General features: G+C 37.1%; 1 protein-coding gene and 1 non-coding gene across 4 annotated transcripts in view; both read right to left on the bottom strand.

The window, feature by feature from the left end:
• Positions 1 to 2,133: 2,133 nt before the first annotated feature.
• Positions 2,134 to 2,317, bottom strand: LOC140755692 (U2 spliceosomal RNA). Its single transcript, XR_012103826.1, has one exon. It is a non-coding gene; the product is annotated as a U2 spliceosomal RNA (small nuclear RNA).
• A 9,938-nt stretch (positions 2,318 to 12,255) lies between these two features.
• Positions 12,256 to 15,606, bottom strand: part of LOC140755657 (igLON family member 5) — a 118,940-nt gene continuing 115,589 nt past the window's right edge. For all 3 annotated transcript variants that reach the window (XM_073090958.1, XM_073090960.1, XM_073090959.1), the window contains 3 exons: positions 14,578 to 14,758; positions 12,981 to 13,148; positions 12,256 to 12,456 (listed from right to left, as the gene is read on the bottom strand). In XM_073090958.1, the coding sequence (XP_072947059.1) occupies positions 12,316 to 12,456; positions 12,981 to 13,148; positions 14,578 to 14,758 (490 nt within the window). In that variant the 3' untranslated portion in view covers positions 12,256 to 12,315. The remainder of the gene's footprint in view (positions 12,457 to 12,980; positions 13,149 to 14,577; positions 14,759 to 15,606) is intronic.

Here is a 15,606-nt window from a genome sequence, read left to right as displayed (position 1 = left end):
TTAACTCGAGCTGTAAAATTAATTAAACTACTAACAGTTTTAAAATCTCTGCAGGCAGCAGAAACACAAAGAGAAGAAATTCTAGAATTATTTTTGATATTAACATCATCATGCTGTAATATTAAATCGATGATTGGACGACGTCCTTTTGAAATGGCTAGATGTAAAGCAGTTGACCGTTTTTCTCTTGAGTATTGCCATCAGCGCCTGTTTTTAAAAGATGCTCTATCATCCTTTTTCCGTGATTACTTTTATCCAAGATAGAGGACCTGGGATATGGTATAAATTATGAAAGAAAGCAGTTAGCATTGGCAATTCGGATGTCATTCAACAACTCCTCTGGGATTTTCACGTTAACAATAAAAATAAACACCAATGTAAAACACCACTTCATACAGCTGTGTTAAACAATGACCCAATATTCATTTTTGCACTGCTAAACAAAGGTGCTAATGCTGATTCGAAAGATAAACTTGATAATACGCTACGTAATAATCGTTAAAATAATCGCTAAAATAATCACTAAAAAATGAAAAATAAATAATAGTTAAAAAAAACTAAAAAAATACGCTTTTATAAAAAATTCGATTAAAAAGTGAAAAATAAATAATAGTTTAAAAAAACTAAAAAAAATACACTTTTTATAGAAAATCCAACTAAAAAATAGAAAATATTTTTTTTTTAAATTTGATTAAGAATAGTGTAAATAAGATAAAAATATTTTTTTATGTAAAAAAAGCGTGGGGTGCATGGTGTCAATAGTTATAAATATTTTATTGATAGATATTGAGTAGAAGGATTTTAATTTTGATAATATCTTAAAAAGCACCCCACGCTTTTTTTACAATAAAAAATATTTTTATCTTATTTACACTATTCTTAATCAAATTAAAAAAAAAATATTTTCTATTTTTTACTTGGATTTTCTATAAAAAGTGTATTTTTTAGTTTTTTAAACTATTATTTATTATATTATTTTGTAACATACTTTATGTAATACGCATTATTGAAGTAATATAAATAATCCGAATAATTACAGATATATGTTTGTTTCTCTTATCATTTTAGCAGATGCGTTCATTTACCTACCCTTTTTTCTATTCGATATATATCATAATTATCATTCGTAAGGAGTAAACTCCAATCGTGCGTCGTAGCTGACACACACACACTTTTTTTTTAAACTGTTTCATTTTTGAGAATCCTTTCAATATATTGTGTTTCCTTAAATCATTTATTCTTTGATTTTTTAATACTGTCATCATGCCAATTGCCTACAATCCTTATTCCTTACATTAGTTGGTAGGTCAGTCAGCTTAGTTATATATTTTACTGCGTGTACCTTGTGTAAATTATCTGAAATTGCCTTAATCTAGAGTTCTTATAATAACTAAACAGAATGCTACTTTTTAATATAAAAAAATATGTAATATTGATATAGTGGCACAGTATAAATGTGACGCCGTTTTTCATTACAAGTAATTTTTTAGGCTAAAAATTTATTGATCTGATTCGTGTCTAAAATAAATGCTTTTTGTCCTATAAATATGAATTTTGCAACATACTGTGTTATTTTACTTATTTAGTGTAAAATTGTACCCATATTGTGTTTTTAGTTTTAAATATTGTGTTCAAATGTAAATAAAATATTTTGTGTAATTTACTTTGTTTTATTTTTCTAAGGGTGTTGGGTCGAGCTAAAAAGTTATTCAGTGCAAAGGTTTCAAAGCTTCTAAGAATATGAAAGAGAGTACATATGAGTTATATCATTTGGGTGATTACAGAAGCAAATCTTATGTACTTATACTTATTTTCCTGTTTAGTTATTTATTTTTTAGTTTTTAACTTTTTAATGTAGGTATGGACCTAATTTCTTTAATGCTTATTTACATGTTAACAATCAGAAAAATTGTTAATAACTAGTTTAATTTATGCTGTACAAGTGTACGGTATAGCTATTTAGCATTTTAGCAGCGAAATATTACTTTATGGCGGTTGTTTTTTAGTTATTACTTTATAAGTATAGTTTGTTTTAAATGTTAATAATGGTAGGTTAACAAAATAATAATATATACAGTAAATAATAATAATACACAATGGCTGTCAAGTCAAAGTTTATAATTTGCAAGGTTATTTATGTGGGCCGATCCCGGCGGCACTGCAATGCCGGGCCGACCCGCGACGGGAGTGGAGCGAGCCCCGAACATCCCGTCAAGTCACAAAAATCAGTTTAATATACTGGTCCCGACGTGCGGGAACTTTCAGATATTAAGCTGAAAAGAACAGATTAAAAGTATTATCTTAAATAAGAGAGCATACTTCCCCTTGCAGGGTAATAATTAAATTATGAAATTATAATAATAGAAAAAATAAAATAATTAATTGCTTTTAATTTTAAATTCGCCTAAGATAAGGACGGCATTTCAGCAAATTGATTTAATACACGTATATAATGCATTCATATACTAATAAATTTATTAAAATATTAATCAGTCGTCGTGTATTGTCTCTTGCCGGTAACGTGCTCTACATAAATGTCTCGCGACCACCGGATCGTGTCGCCAACCATAAACCGTCTCATCATTGCGGCGTAGTACTTGCCGATGTTAAGGCAGCGCAGGACTCTCTCGTTTCTCCGGTCCCAAGCACCCAGCGACCCCACAAGGAATGCGTCCACCACGACCTTATACCCCTGCGCTCTCAGCTGGTCAGCCAGGGGTGCATACTTCTCCAGCTTAGCCCGTCTCGCCGCATCCACCGCCGACTGCCGGTTCTCGAATGGCACGGCTACGTCAATGATGACGATAGACTTTTTGGCCTCATCCCGGATGGTGATATCCGGCCGAAGTGCAGCTGCCTCTCCATTGGTACCATCCACAGTCCGGTTCACCGCAACGACGCCTGGCCACTTGGCGGCCTTGACCAGTCTGTCCTGGAGAGAATTGTGGCGAAGCTGCATAGCCGCGGAGTGAACGCCACAGTGGTTGAGCACATGCGGGATGGTTTCGAGGTCACAGCCACACTTGCGACACCTTTTGTCCACACCCGTCTGCCATCGTTTGGTGGCATTAAGGGGCAGAACTCCAAGTCTGGCGCGGTGTATAAATCGCCAGTCGCAGAACCGGATGTTTCTCCCGGACCGGAGGAAGTAATTTGAGTGTTTACTCTCTCGTGTGACCTCGAACACCTTCCCCTGGTCTCGCTTGGCAAGGAGCTGCCCCGCATAGTGCTCAACCATCCGCAGTCGCATAAGGCGGTACGCTGACCCCTTCGTCTCCGGTGTTATAACCGTGCCATTCAAACGGATGTCCAAGGTCTCCCGTCTCCAGACCCAGCTCAGGCCAAGCTTACCTGACAGCCTAGAAGTAGCTTGGCGAACGCGCGTCCAAAAGGTTCCTTTTCGCGTACTTCTAGGCATGTCCAGGTCGCCCGACAGGAATTGAGCGACATCCTCGCCACTGGCCGGCCTCCCCAGTCGCCCCGACACCGTTGTCCACAGCGCGTCTCTCGCGATACCGCTAACGACTGGATCAACGGCATGCAGCATTTTAAAGGCGTTAGCCACCGTGTATATCTCGTAGAGGTCCGCGAGAGGCAGCAGTCCGCCCCCACCTTGCGACGGAGGGAGGAACACCGGTTCGGCACTGGCTCGCTGCGGCAAGTTCAGCCAACCCTTGGCCAGCTTTTTTATGGCCTTATCAGCCTCGACCAGATACTCCTTATCTATACTGGCCCCCTGCAGAAGAAACTCGATGGCAGGAAGAACGAAGGTGCCGAGAGCGTCGAGCTTCTGCCACGGGGCCAGGAGAGAACTGTCGATGGTCTTGGCGTCATCGACGATGCCTTTAATGGTGCCGACCGGTGTTTGTCTTATAAACCCAGTGGGTATGCCCAGGTGCTCATATGCCTCATGCGGACCCATAAATCGCACAATCTGCCCCTGTACCCGGAACTCCGTGGGTTGGACTTCGTTGTCCTGCGTGGGGGTGATATGCAGTGTAGCGCATTTGGCTGGGTTATATTCCAAACCAATGGCTCGAGCACCACCCTCAGCCGCTCTGAGCAGACGGGTCATGCCATCGACAGAACTTGCTAAAAGTACTACATCGTCAGCGTAGGCCAGGTTTGATATCTTCCTATCACCGACGATGTAGCCTTCTCCCGTCCGCTCTATCTCACGGAGGACTACCTCCAGTGTGAGGTTAAAGATATCTGGGCTGAGTGGGCATCCCTGCTTTACACCCGCCTCCACGTTGATGGGCTCGGTGAGGGAGCTACCCACGCGTACACGTGTTCTGGTGTTTCGGTTGAGCGACATTATTATATTTTTAATTTTGGCAGGTACCCCGTGCCCTTCAAGCGCCCGCTGCACAGACGACTGTGGCACCGACGAAAATGCGTTGCTTAGGTCAAGCCAGGCCACCACCAAGTCCTTCTTTTGGTTTTTCGCGTCCCTTATGGCCTCCTGCAGCACAAAGTTATGCTCAACACAGCCTTCATACTGCAGAAAGCCCTTTTGGGATCTGCTGAACCGCGCGTTGATGGTGGCCCATCTCTTGATTCTGTCAGCCAGGATGCAGGCAAAGAGTTTCGGGCACGTATCTCCCATGGCAATGGGCCTCCAGTTGCCGACATCCGCAACGTCGCCTTTTTTATGAAGGAGGATTGTGGTGGAGTCCTTCCAGCAGTCAGGGACCGACTCTAGTCGCCAGACCGCGTTAAATAACGCGGTCATGACGTATGCTCCGGGGTCCGCTTTCCTAAGGTCAGCATACGTCAGACCGTCTGGACCAGGCGAGGTGTTGGGCCGTCTGCTGAGTTTCCGCACCACATCAGCTCTCCTCAGCGGGTCGCACAATCGCGCATTACTCTCTGCCTTTGGAGGCTCCCTGTCGAAACAGTCAGGCCACTCATCTCGGCCATCCCTATGAGCGGCGAGTGCTCGAAAGTGAGCATCCACGGTCGCCACATCGACTCCACAGGACTTTGTCGGACCCGTTAAAATGTGTCTAATTGCTTTTTTGCGATTTGTCCTGTAGAGCCGCTGTGTGCGAGTGGCCACCGCTATGCGGTCTGGTTGCCCCTCTGCATTAGGCTGCCGATGCCGCTGGTTGGGTCTTCTGTCCCGGGGAGCCTCTGTACTGGCCGTCAGACGTCTCAAGAATTGTGAGACTCGACCGGCAAGCTCATCAAGGAGCAAGGGATCACTCAAGGCGTCGAGCTCGTCCACCAAGCACCTCTGCTCATCAGTCGGTCCGCGACAGTTTTTCTCTGGTCGTTGACCTCGCTGGGTGTCAGTTGGTGGGGAGGGAATCCTCTCAGTCTCCAGGGTAGAGGTGGGTACGACTGTGAGAGGCGATTCCCTCCCCTCGCTCTCTGTGGGCCGTCCAGTGGCTATAAGCGGGGCTTCAATTGGTGGCGGGGGGGTCCTCGTTCGAAGGACAGGCGAGCGCTGGCCGGGGTCCGAGTTGTCAATCACTGCATCACCACGCAGTGGTGAGATACTACACTTTGATCTTAGCCAAAAGGCCGAGAAGCGATACCTTACTTGAAGTCCCGCGAGCCTTTATACAAGCCACGTAGAGTTCTCAACAGCGTGATTCAGAAACCCGAGGTAAAATGTTGTAGCGACACCTAGTGTGACATATGTAAACTAAGTAACTATACTGCAAGCTTCACCGCTAGATGGCGCTTTATTTTATTATCACTCACTAAGGGTTATATTATAAATAACATAAATAAAATAACAATATAAAATAAAATAACCAAAATAAAATTGTATAAAACATTTAGCTAAATAACTTGCTATAGTTAATAAAAATATTTATACGCGGTTTTGTGGCATAATTGTATTTTTCTAAACTTCTTATATTTTAAAGTAATAGAAAAAATACTTTTGTTTGTATGAAATATTCTTCATATCCTCACTTTGGGTGACTTAAGCCGCTTTTCGCTCCAAAATTACCTCACCATACTCTGCTACAAGCAAGAGTTTCATAAGTCTTAAGTTATACCAAAAGTTATATATAAATAAAATAAAAAGCTTATTGATTCCATTAATATACAGTTTACTTTTTCAAATTTGTCAAGTTATTATGATAATTAGTAATTATGTCACATTACATTATATAACGTTATATATAAATTACTTAAACTTGTTCGTTTTAGTTATTATATTTACATTTCAATTTGAATAAAATCAGTATTCGCTTTTTATTTCTCCATACTTTTTTGTAAGAGATTCCTTGTAGTAATAAAATGATAATAAATAAAAAAAGTTTAAAATTTCGATTTTAAATTCTAAATTTTGACAGTACTAGAAGATAAAATTGTATTCTTGACATGGACACTATACTATACTTATTACTTATCATGTTATTATTATTAATATATATTAAAAAATGTAACCTAAAAGAAAAAAGAAAATAGGCTTTGGACTGTTACAAATATATTAAATCATTTAATTATAGTATTATTTTAATTAATTATTTTGTATTATTTTCATCATGTATTATTTTTATAATAATAATTGCACATTTATATAGTCACTGGCTGGTACGATTGTATGAGTTAGAATAAAAAAGAAAAAGAACGCTCTTGACATTGGAGTTGTATTTTGCGCGGGAATAATAAAAGTTGTAAATTGGTTCAAGAAATAGTTTTATTCTATTAGGAGGTTAAATAAAACATTATTTGTAATAAACTTACATGTTTATTATCTACTTACAGGATTCGGTGTTTTATTAAACAAAAAAAAAACTGTCAAAAAAGGCGGTTTCTACAGCCCACTCAATTTACATCGTAATAACTAAACTTTATATTTTATCAATTTCCACTAGAATTACGACTAGGTCACAATCAAAAAATTACGGCCGATTTAATACACTTTTACTAATAAATTACATTTAGTACATAGCTCAGGGATTTTGGTATTGATTTTAAGCAAAACTTGTAAAACGGCTGAATGCTAAAAGGACTTAAGTAGCTTTTTTTTTTATAAAAAATCGAAAATGTTTTACTTAACTCCTTTTACAGCAGGCCTTTGGTTTTCGATATAAAACTGTGAAGCAATCCTAACTGCTTATGACTATTGTAATTCTAATTAATTAAAATACAAATTAACTACTGATGTGTCCGAATATTGCTTTAAATTCCCTTTAAAATTAATATTGCACCTAAACTTTACTTTTTACAAGAAAATAGACGAAATTATAGTAATTTAGACTTAATCGTTTTTATAATTAGACTAAATAGCATTATCACTAACACATTTTATTGCTTAATAATAAATATTACATCTACATAATTATCGATAAGTATAATAAATTCATTTATATGGATGTCACGGTTTGAAATTAACATAAATATTAGAAAACTTATAAATATGCAAGCGCCATAATAAAATGCCAAAATGATTAGCTATACGGCCACCAGATAGAATTGTGTAGCTCGCGAGTGAGTGATATAAAAGATATATATCTTCACCAAAGAGCTAATCACTCATCAACTCCGACGGATTTGAATTATATCTTTATATCCGCATCACATGGTTTAGTTCATAGATTCAAACGATTCCGGATATAAGATCTTCTTCAACTCAACAGTGTTATACTAGCTCGCGAGTGAGCGATGAGTCAAATGAGCGACTGACTGAGAGTGAGTAGTGAGCCTGATTCGAGTCAAATGCGTTGATTGAGATATATAACAGTTACGGTTACGTATTAAACACTAAATTAAAATATTTTATTGCTAAGAACATGGAAACCGGGATATATAAATAGCGTTGGCTGTGATAATTCATATATAATTTCTTGCCAGTTTTGTATTAATTATAGGAATCAAAAATGTTGTCAAAACATTTTGATCTGATTCTCTGATATACTGATATAAAATGTCGCGTATCTTTACAGAGCTACTGAGCTAAAGTGAGCTATTGAGCTAAAAGAGTGATATATATCACTGAGTTCAAAAGATATATATCACTCTTTTCACTTTAGTGATACATTTTGCGCAACTCTACCACCAGATGTCACTATTGTCGGAACCCGCCAAAATAGTTGGTCGTACAGCCAACGCCATCTTAGTTGGGACGAAAATGAGCCGAGTTTTACTTTTACAGGCAAATTAAATATCTCGACCAATCCAAAGAGGTTGGCATTTAAAATTAAGCCAAGTAAAAAATGCACAGACGAGCGCGACACACAGGCTGAGTGTAAATGTATTGAATTTGAAAGTACAGTTACCGCCAAACTGCTAGTCCGCTCTGAAGTTGTTGCGAGCAGGTGTAGTCATACAATTTGCTATGGCGACGCGATTCATTTCTATATTCAGAGCGGACTAGCAGTTTTACGCGGACTATACTATATTTTTGCGCGTAATGGCAGTGTACGTTTATTCTATAGAACCTATAAACTTAAATACTATTTTATTATTAACATTTTGGGATGTTTCTATCCTTATTTTTTTATTTAAGTATAAATAAAATTTCATTTAAATAAATTTTAAATTGGAAGCATGAAAATATGGACATAATTATAAAATATAAATGTTTTACGGAGTGTTAACACAATATTTACTATTGACAATATTAAAATCAGGGTAAATAATGTAGCATAATACTCGTCTCAATAAGAAATATAATGTAGAATTGCAGCTTTTTATATTTATCTCGTTCAAATATTATAGATAACGAGTGAGAGTTATATAACATGTATTTTACATAATAATGTCTATTGAGAAAGGGTAAGCATGAAATGTAGACCGAAAAACTTTTCTATGCATATGCATTTTCGGAAACAGTAATTTGTTGGCTACTTCATGAAGATTTTTCAAGTTCCTCAGTGTTCAGACTTTACCTTTAATAAAATTACGACTAAAGAACTTGAACTTATGTTATTTTTTTTTTTAAATGAAAATTTTTTAACATTATTAGATGTTCGTTAAATATAATAAATATTGATCGGTCGTTAAAATTATTAATTTTTTTGGTAGTTTTGACAACCTATAGTCGTCACAATTTAATAAACACATTTTGAAATTGGCCTATTAAAGTGTGACGACGACAACAAGATTGCCAGTGGCGGCACTGACACACACAGAAGTTTAGTCGGATTATTATTATTATATACACCCTAAATTTAATATTGCCAATACTTTTAAATAAATATCATTGACAATAATTTATGATAATGATTATAAATCATTGAAAATTAACATTTGTAAAAAATATTATCTATAAAAATGCTGACTAATATTATAGATGATTTTCTTAGAAAAATCGTCAAAATCGAATCAAATACAGTTGTACGAATACGTTGTAGAATTCTTTCATTCAAAAATTATGGTTAAAAAAGATATAAATCATATTTGTCGGCTGTGCATTATGTTTCTCATTTGTGCGAACAAAATCATCTTAATATAAAAAGTAACTTTACACACCTCTAATTTTAATAAGAAATAATTCTTAATAATGTATTTATTACTATTGTGCAGATTATTATTAAATATTAGTAAGAAAATGTTGATGCTATTTTTATGTTTGCATGGCTTCATTAAAACATGGTTGCACAACCAAGATTGTCTATGGATTGTTATAACCATAGACATTAGGCCATCCAACCGTTATAGATCTTGGTTGTACGATCGAGTTTTAATCAATGGTATCATTTTTAAGTGCTATTCAGAATAATTTAAAATATTTTAATAAAAAGTAAAAAGAAATAAACACAGCGTACCAGTTATATATTATTATCTCTCAATCCGCGGTAATTCATGTAAAATCATTGAATGATTTTGGTATCCAAAATGGGTCATAAAATCTTCCTTCTCTTTATAAGTTAGTCCATAGCTAGATCATAATATTTTATTCATATTATTCTTTATTTTTTTAATGTAATGCTTACAAAAAGTTTATCTTTATATTCGTCGCGTATTTTTTAAAGTTATCACTTTAAAAGATTTTAAGATATTAAGTCCAAAATTGGCGGAAAATAAGTTGTCTATTTTTCAAACTAATAGATATACTTATTACGATTTTTGTTGGTTATAAAGTTCTTGAAAAAATATGATTTTAAAAGAGTCAAAAGTCATTAAAATGATGCTTAAATATTCGAACCTATTTTTTTTAATGATAAACCGATATAGATATATCATAAACATCTTTCATTATCCTGAATAGAGCTTAAAAAACTGCCCTGAACGTCAAAATATACAAAATACAACCGCTAAACAAAAATATAGCCATCCTTTTCTAACACAAGTAAAATGAACACGAAGCATAGCTTAGAAAGAGATAAAAATACAGTCTCTATAGGTCTCACAACACTTAGACAAAGACCTAACCACGCTAAACCAATTTGAACATTTGTTTTATTCACTTCAAGATGGCCGACGGTCATAACAAAATGACGTCACGAACAAAACGACTTTTTTATTAAAGAAGTAGCAGACAAGCATGCAGTCCATCTGTGATTGGCTACTGCCGTATGGGCATCTGTAATCAACCCTAGATAAGATTAAATTCCTACCTGAGGTTGACCACAGATGCGTTACCTCTGAGGACTAAGCTGGAACGACGGAAAATCATGTCTCTCTTACCATACTTCAAACCAGAACACAGCAGCGCTACACTGCTGTTATAACAGAAATAGGTGACACGGTGGTGTCGGAGTTGAACCACAGGGTTCTATACTAAAGACTTGGCTTAGCGACCAACTCGAAGTGAACTAAGTTTAGTTCTAAATTGGCTAGCAGCGAGCGTCTTTACGACTATAATCTTTGGTGTCACTATTTAATTAATTGTAAATCGTATTTTTAGGATTACAATAACGTAATTGCAAATATCACATTACATAAAAACATTTGAATCCAATTTTGCGTTTATTTCCCGCTCAATTTGACATTGACACTACTGACATCTAGCGGAGTTTATAATAATTACATTAAAGAAAATGTGCATTTCATAGTGTGGATGTTTAGGGTTCCGTATCCAAAGGGTAAAACGGAAATATATTACTAAGCCTCCTCTCTCTGTCTGTCTGTCACAGGGCTCTCTCTATCTCTTGAATCGTAATAGATAGACATTTGAATTTACACAATATGTATAACGGTGGCCGTTATATCTACAAATATAAAAAGCTTGCAAATAAATGAGTGTCGCCATACAAGATGTTTCTTTATGAGCTATTTTTCGATGTTTTTCGCAATATCTATTGAACCGTAATAGATAGACGTTTTCACACTGCTTATGACTGCTAGCATAATAAATACGAAAAATAAATATAAATGAAGATTTCGTGTGATATGGAACTCTAGGCGTGCAAGTTCGAGTCGCTCTTTTCCAATTTTAATATAATTTTAAATTAGTAATTGTAATTATAATAGTGAATATAGAGTCCACGTACAAAATATATAGAACTGATTTTAAAATATGAGTAGGTACCTAAGTTAGTATTACGATTTTTTGCAATTACTTCATTATAATTATAAAAATACAATACTTTTATAGATAATCGTTAAACGACCAATTGCTTTATCAAACAATTACAAAAATGTCAATTCAAAAATGACTTCGGTTGTTAAATTAATTACGCCGTTCCCAAAAATTACCCCCAAAAGTTGTGAAAATCTTACAAAAATCGGAAACTTATCTTATCCGAAGTCAGTCGTGAATAAAAAGGAAATAATAACGTGCTGTTACAATTTTTTGACATTTTGAGATGTAAACCACATGTTGAATATAACGCCATCTATGATTGAACCGAAACTTAGTACTGAAAATGAAAAATGAAAATATTATTTATGCGCTAATTACACTATTTATGCGCTTAAAATCAATATAGTTATCCTATGTTTTGCCTACTAATGATCAAAATTTGTCAATTTCTGTCTATAGGAACTGTCGAATCTCGATCTTTGCGAGACGAAACAGATATTGATTATCAATTACGAGCGTTAATCATAATGTAAAACTGCATATTCCTGTGACCCCACACCTTAAATCGCTGAAAGTTTTTTTTTCAAAGTAAAATAAATCAATTTGAAGTACCTGATGATGCCATGAAGTCATAATAAATTCATCTCATAAGGTCTAAATACGAAATGTAGCATCCAAGAACATTAAAATACTTCACTTCATCAACATAAAATCCATCTCAAAAGGTAACATAATAAAAGCTACGATTTTTCAAAATTCATAATAAACTAATCTCGTACGTTCTAAACAAAAAAGAAAACCTTTCAAAACCTTCAAAATAATCCTCTCACAAAATTGCCAAATTGTAACAGCACGTTACGAACGAACACGAACGAACGGCTCTACCGCGCGAGCGCGAACACGACAACACCGAGCACACACGTCAGTCGCGCGCGCGCCGCCGCCGCGAACATCGGCGTCAGCTCGTCCGCGTGCGCCGAGTGCTCGCCGCCTAGCGTGTGGAACTGGAATATATCGCTTACCTGGAATTAAGAAATAGCGTTATACATTTAACAAATGCAAGCTCGAAAGTAATGAAATTAAAATGCAAGTAAAAATATATAAATTACAGAGAAATACGCAATAAAAACGTCTCACCCGGTGTATACATTATTTTGATATGCATGCATACATACATATATACATACAAAGGGGTCGAATACAGAACGACCTTTTTGAAGTCGATTCGAGTAGAATATATAATAAGTAGAAATACGAGTTATTCCTACTCAATTTTTAAGGGTATTAAAGCTGTATTTGACCTCATTTAGAATATCGATACTGAGGTGCTTACTGCTTAATTGCTTTTAATTTTTTTTATCATTATAAAACTTTAATGTTATAAACAAAACAAAAAACATTTTATTTCATAATTATTTACGACATTTTTAATTTGTTCATTTTTCTAATAAAATTAAAATTTTTTTGGGAAGAACCTGTAATAATATGTGTTTGTGAGTAAATAAATAAATAAAATAAATAAATAAATTTTCAAATTTGAACTCACCTCATTCCACCCATACCGGTTCTTCGCTTGGACGATCGCCTCGTACATAGTCCCAGGTTCGAGTCCCTTCAGCTCGTGTGACACACGGTGGGTCAGCCTGCCCGCGGGCTCCGGGGCGGGTATGACCACGTCGTGCCACCTCCCTGGTTGCTGGAAGGAGTCATTTATCTGGAAGAAAAAGCGCGCGTTTACTAATGTACGAAGTTACACTTCTTTGCAATTTTCATGTGAGAAGTTATACTTCTTTGGTGTATTTATAATAACAAAAAATATAAAGTGCGTGTATCAATGTGTACATGTGTAATAAGTGAAAATAAAAATAACACTATTACAACTATTAAAAAAATATATCACAAAAATTGATACACAACTAATAGACAATCTCTATCCTTTGGGACGTTAGTTAAAAATGATTCGTACGTATTGTGTCGTGTCGTGAAACGTAACGTAACGTAACGTACGTCGTACGTCGTGAAACGTAACGTTAAAGGTGGTAGAACCCTTTGCGGTTCGACTCCGGCGGCACCACCGCCACACCTATTTCTACCTAATAACAGCAGTGTTAGGCGCTGCTGTGTTCCGGTTTGAAGGGTGTGGTAAGGGAGACAGACTTTTCGGAGGCGTTCCAGCTTAGTCCTCAGGGGTAGCGGCGCATCTGTGGCCGACCTCAGGTAGGAATATCTAATCCTATCTGGGGTTGATTGCAAATGTCCATGGGCGGCAGTAGCCACTTACCATCAGGTGGACTGCATGCTCGTCTGCTACTCCTATATTATAAAAAAAAAAAAAAAAAAAAACAGATCGTATCATATATCAAAAAATATTTTTTCTGTTAAACTTGTAATATTTACTAGTCACTTTTGTAGTGCCGATTTTATTCTTATGTTTGCTTATAATCTCTTCCCACAATTTTCTACATTTTACACCAGGATTCCTGTGTCGCGAGTGCCACAAACACTTAAAAACGGAGATCTTACATAAAAGTATAACTTTTAAAATCAACTAAGAAGACTTCTAACCGCACGTTGCCGGTAACTGCAGCTCATCCAAGGATGGGGACAGCCGAAAGACGTATAACTCCTAAAACCAAGTAAATAGACCTCTTACGGAAGTTGTGGCTACAGCAACCTCAGTTCACCTGAGAGTAGATATCGTCAAAAGAAGCATAACTTCTAAAACCAAGAAGACCTTTTACCGCCATTGCCGGAACATCAATCGTAGGTCATCTAAAGGTGGATAATGTCAAAAGAAGCATAACTACAAAAACCAAATAAGAAGACTCTTCACCGCTAGTTGCTGGTATATCAACTGTAGTTCATCTAAAGGTGGATAGCATCAACAGAAGTATAACTCCTAAAACCAAATAAGAAGACCCCTTACCGCAAGTTGTAACTACAGCAATCTCAGCTCTTCCAAGGGTGGATACTGTCAAAAGAAGTATAACTTCAAAAACCAGCTAACAAGACCCCTTATCGCTAGCTGCCGGTACAGTAGCCGCAGCTCATCTAACGGTGGGTAGCTGTCCACGGCGAAGCTGAGCGTGTACGCGGCAGTACTGCGAGCATAACTTCTAAAACCAAATAACAAGACCCCTCACCGCCAGCTGCCGGTACAGCAACCGCAGCTCATCTAACGGCGGGTAGCTGTCCACGGCGAAGCTGAGCGTGTACGCGGCGGGGCTGCGCGCGAGCGGCGGCGACGTGAAGCGCGCGGGGCCGGGCCGCCCGGACACCTCCACGTGCTGGCGCGCTCGGCCCAGACTGTTGTCTGCTACACACCTGGAAATGTGGCACAAATTGACGTTGACGAAATTGACGCTTATGTAATATACACTGACTTAGGGCGTTTGTCACGGGATCGTCACCGAGAACGAGATTATTTCGGGCCGACTTTAATAAGACGTGAAGGATGCGTGGTGGACACGCGGCTATAGTAAATTGAGTACCATTACTTCGGCGCTGTCATCTCGTTCTCGGTGACAGTCCGGTAACGGCGGCGGTGGACAAACGCTCCTATACTATTCACTTTTATAGCATAGAAGTATTTGCTACTTTTATAGTATGTAGTGCACCTGATGGTAAATGGCTACTGCCCATGGACATCTGTGACAAATGATGATGACGAAATTATTTGAGATGATACACATATATCAAATCAAATATTTTTTTTTCCAAATAGGTTCTTTACAGATCACTTCTTAATGTCAATACATCTACCACCACTTCACAAGGTGTTTCGTTATGGAGAAGAAGCATGAGCAGGAGTGTATAGTATGCATTTTTTTATAACATAGAAGTAGCAGACGAGCATGCATCTGATGGTAAGTGGCTGCTGCCGCCCGTGGACATCTGTAATCAACTCCATGTAAGATTAGAGTGGCGTTGAACAGTGTTGTTGTTAGGCAGAAAAAGGTGTGGCGATGTTGCTTCCGGAGTTACTTTTAGTGCCATAAGGTTCATGAGCCAGATTCCCCAGCAGTGCTTGGCACTGCTGTTATTAGGCAGAAATAGGTGTGGCGGTGGTGCCGCCGGAGTTGAACTATAGAGGGTTCTACCACTTTTTATTGAAATGTTGATCATTCTATTGTGTATTATTTTTAGAGGGGATAGGAACTCCAAAATCCTCC

Source organism: Epargyreus clarus, unplaced genomic scaffold, assembly GCF_041222505.1.
Source record: "Epargyreus clarus isolate Ecla_fem2 unplaced genomic scaffold, WU_Ecla_fem_2.2 ptg000033l, whole genome shotgun sequence".
NCBI classification, from domain to species: Eukaryota; Metazoa; Arthropoda; class Insecta; order Lepidoptera; family Hesperiidae; genus Epargyreus; species Epargyreus clarus.
Note: the sequence above shows the minus strand (reverse complement) of the source record. Positions and strands in the feature narration are given on the sequence as shown.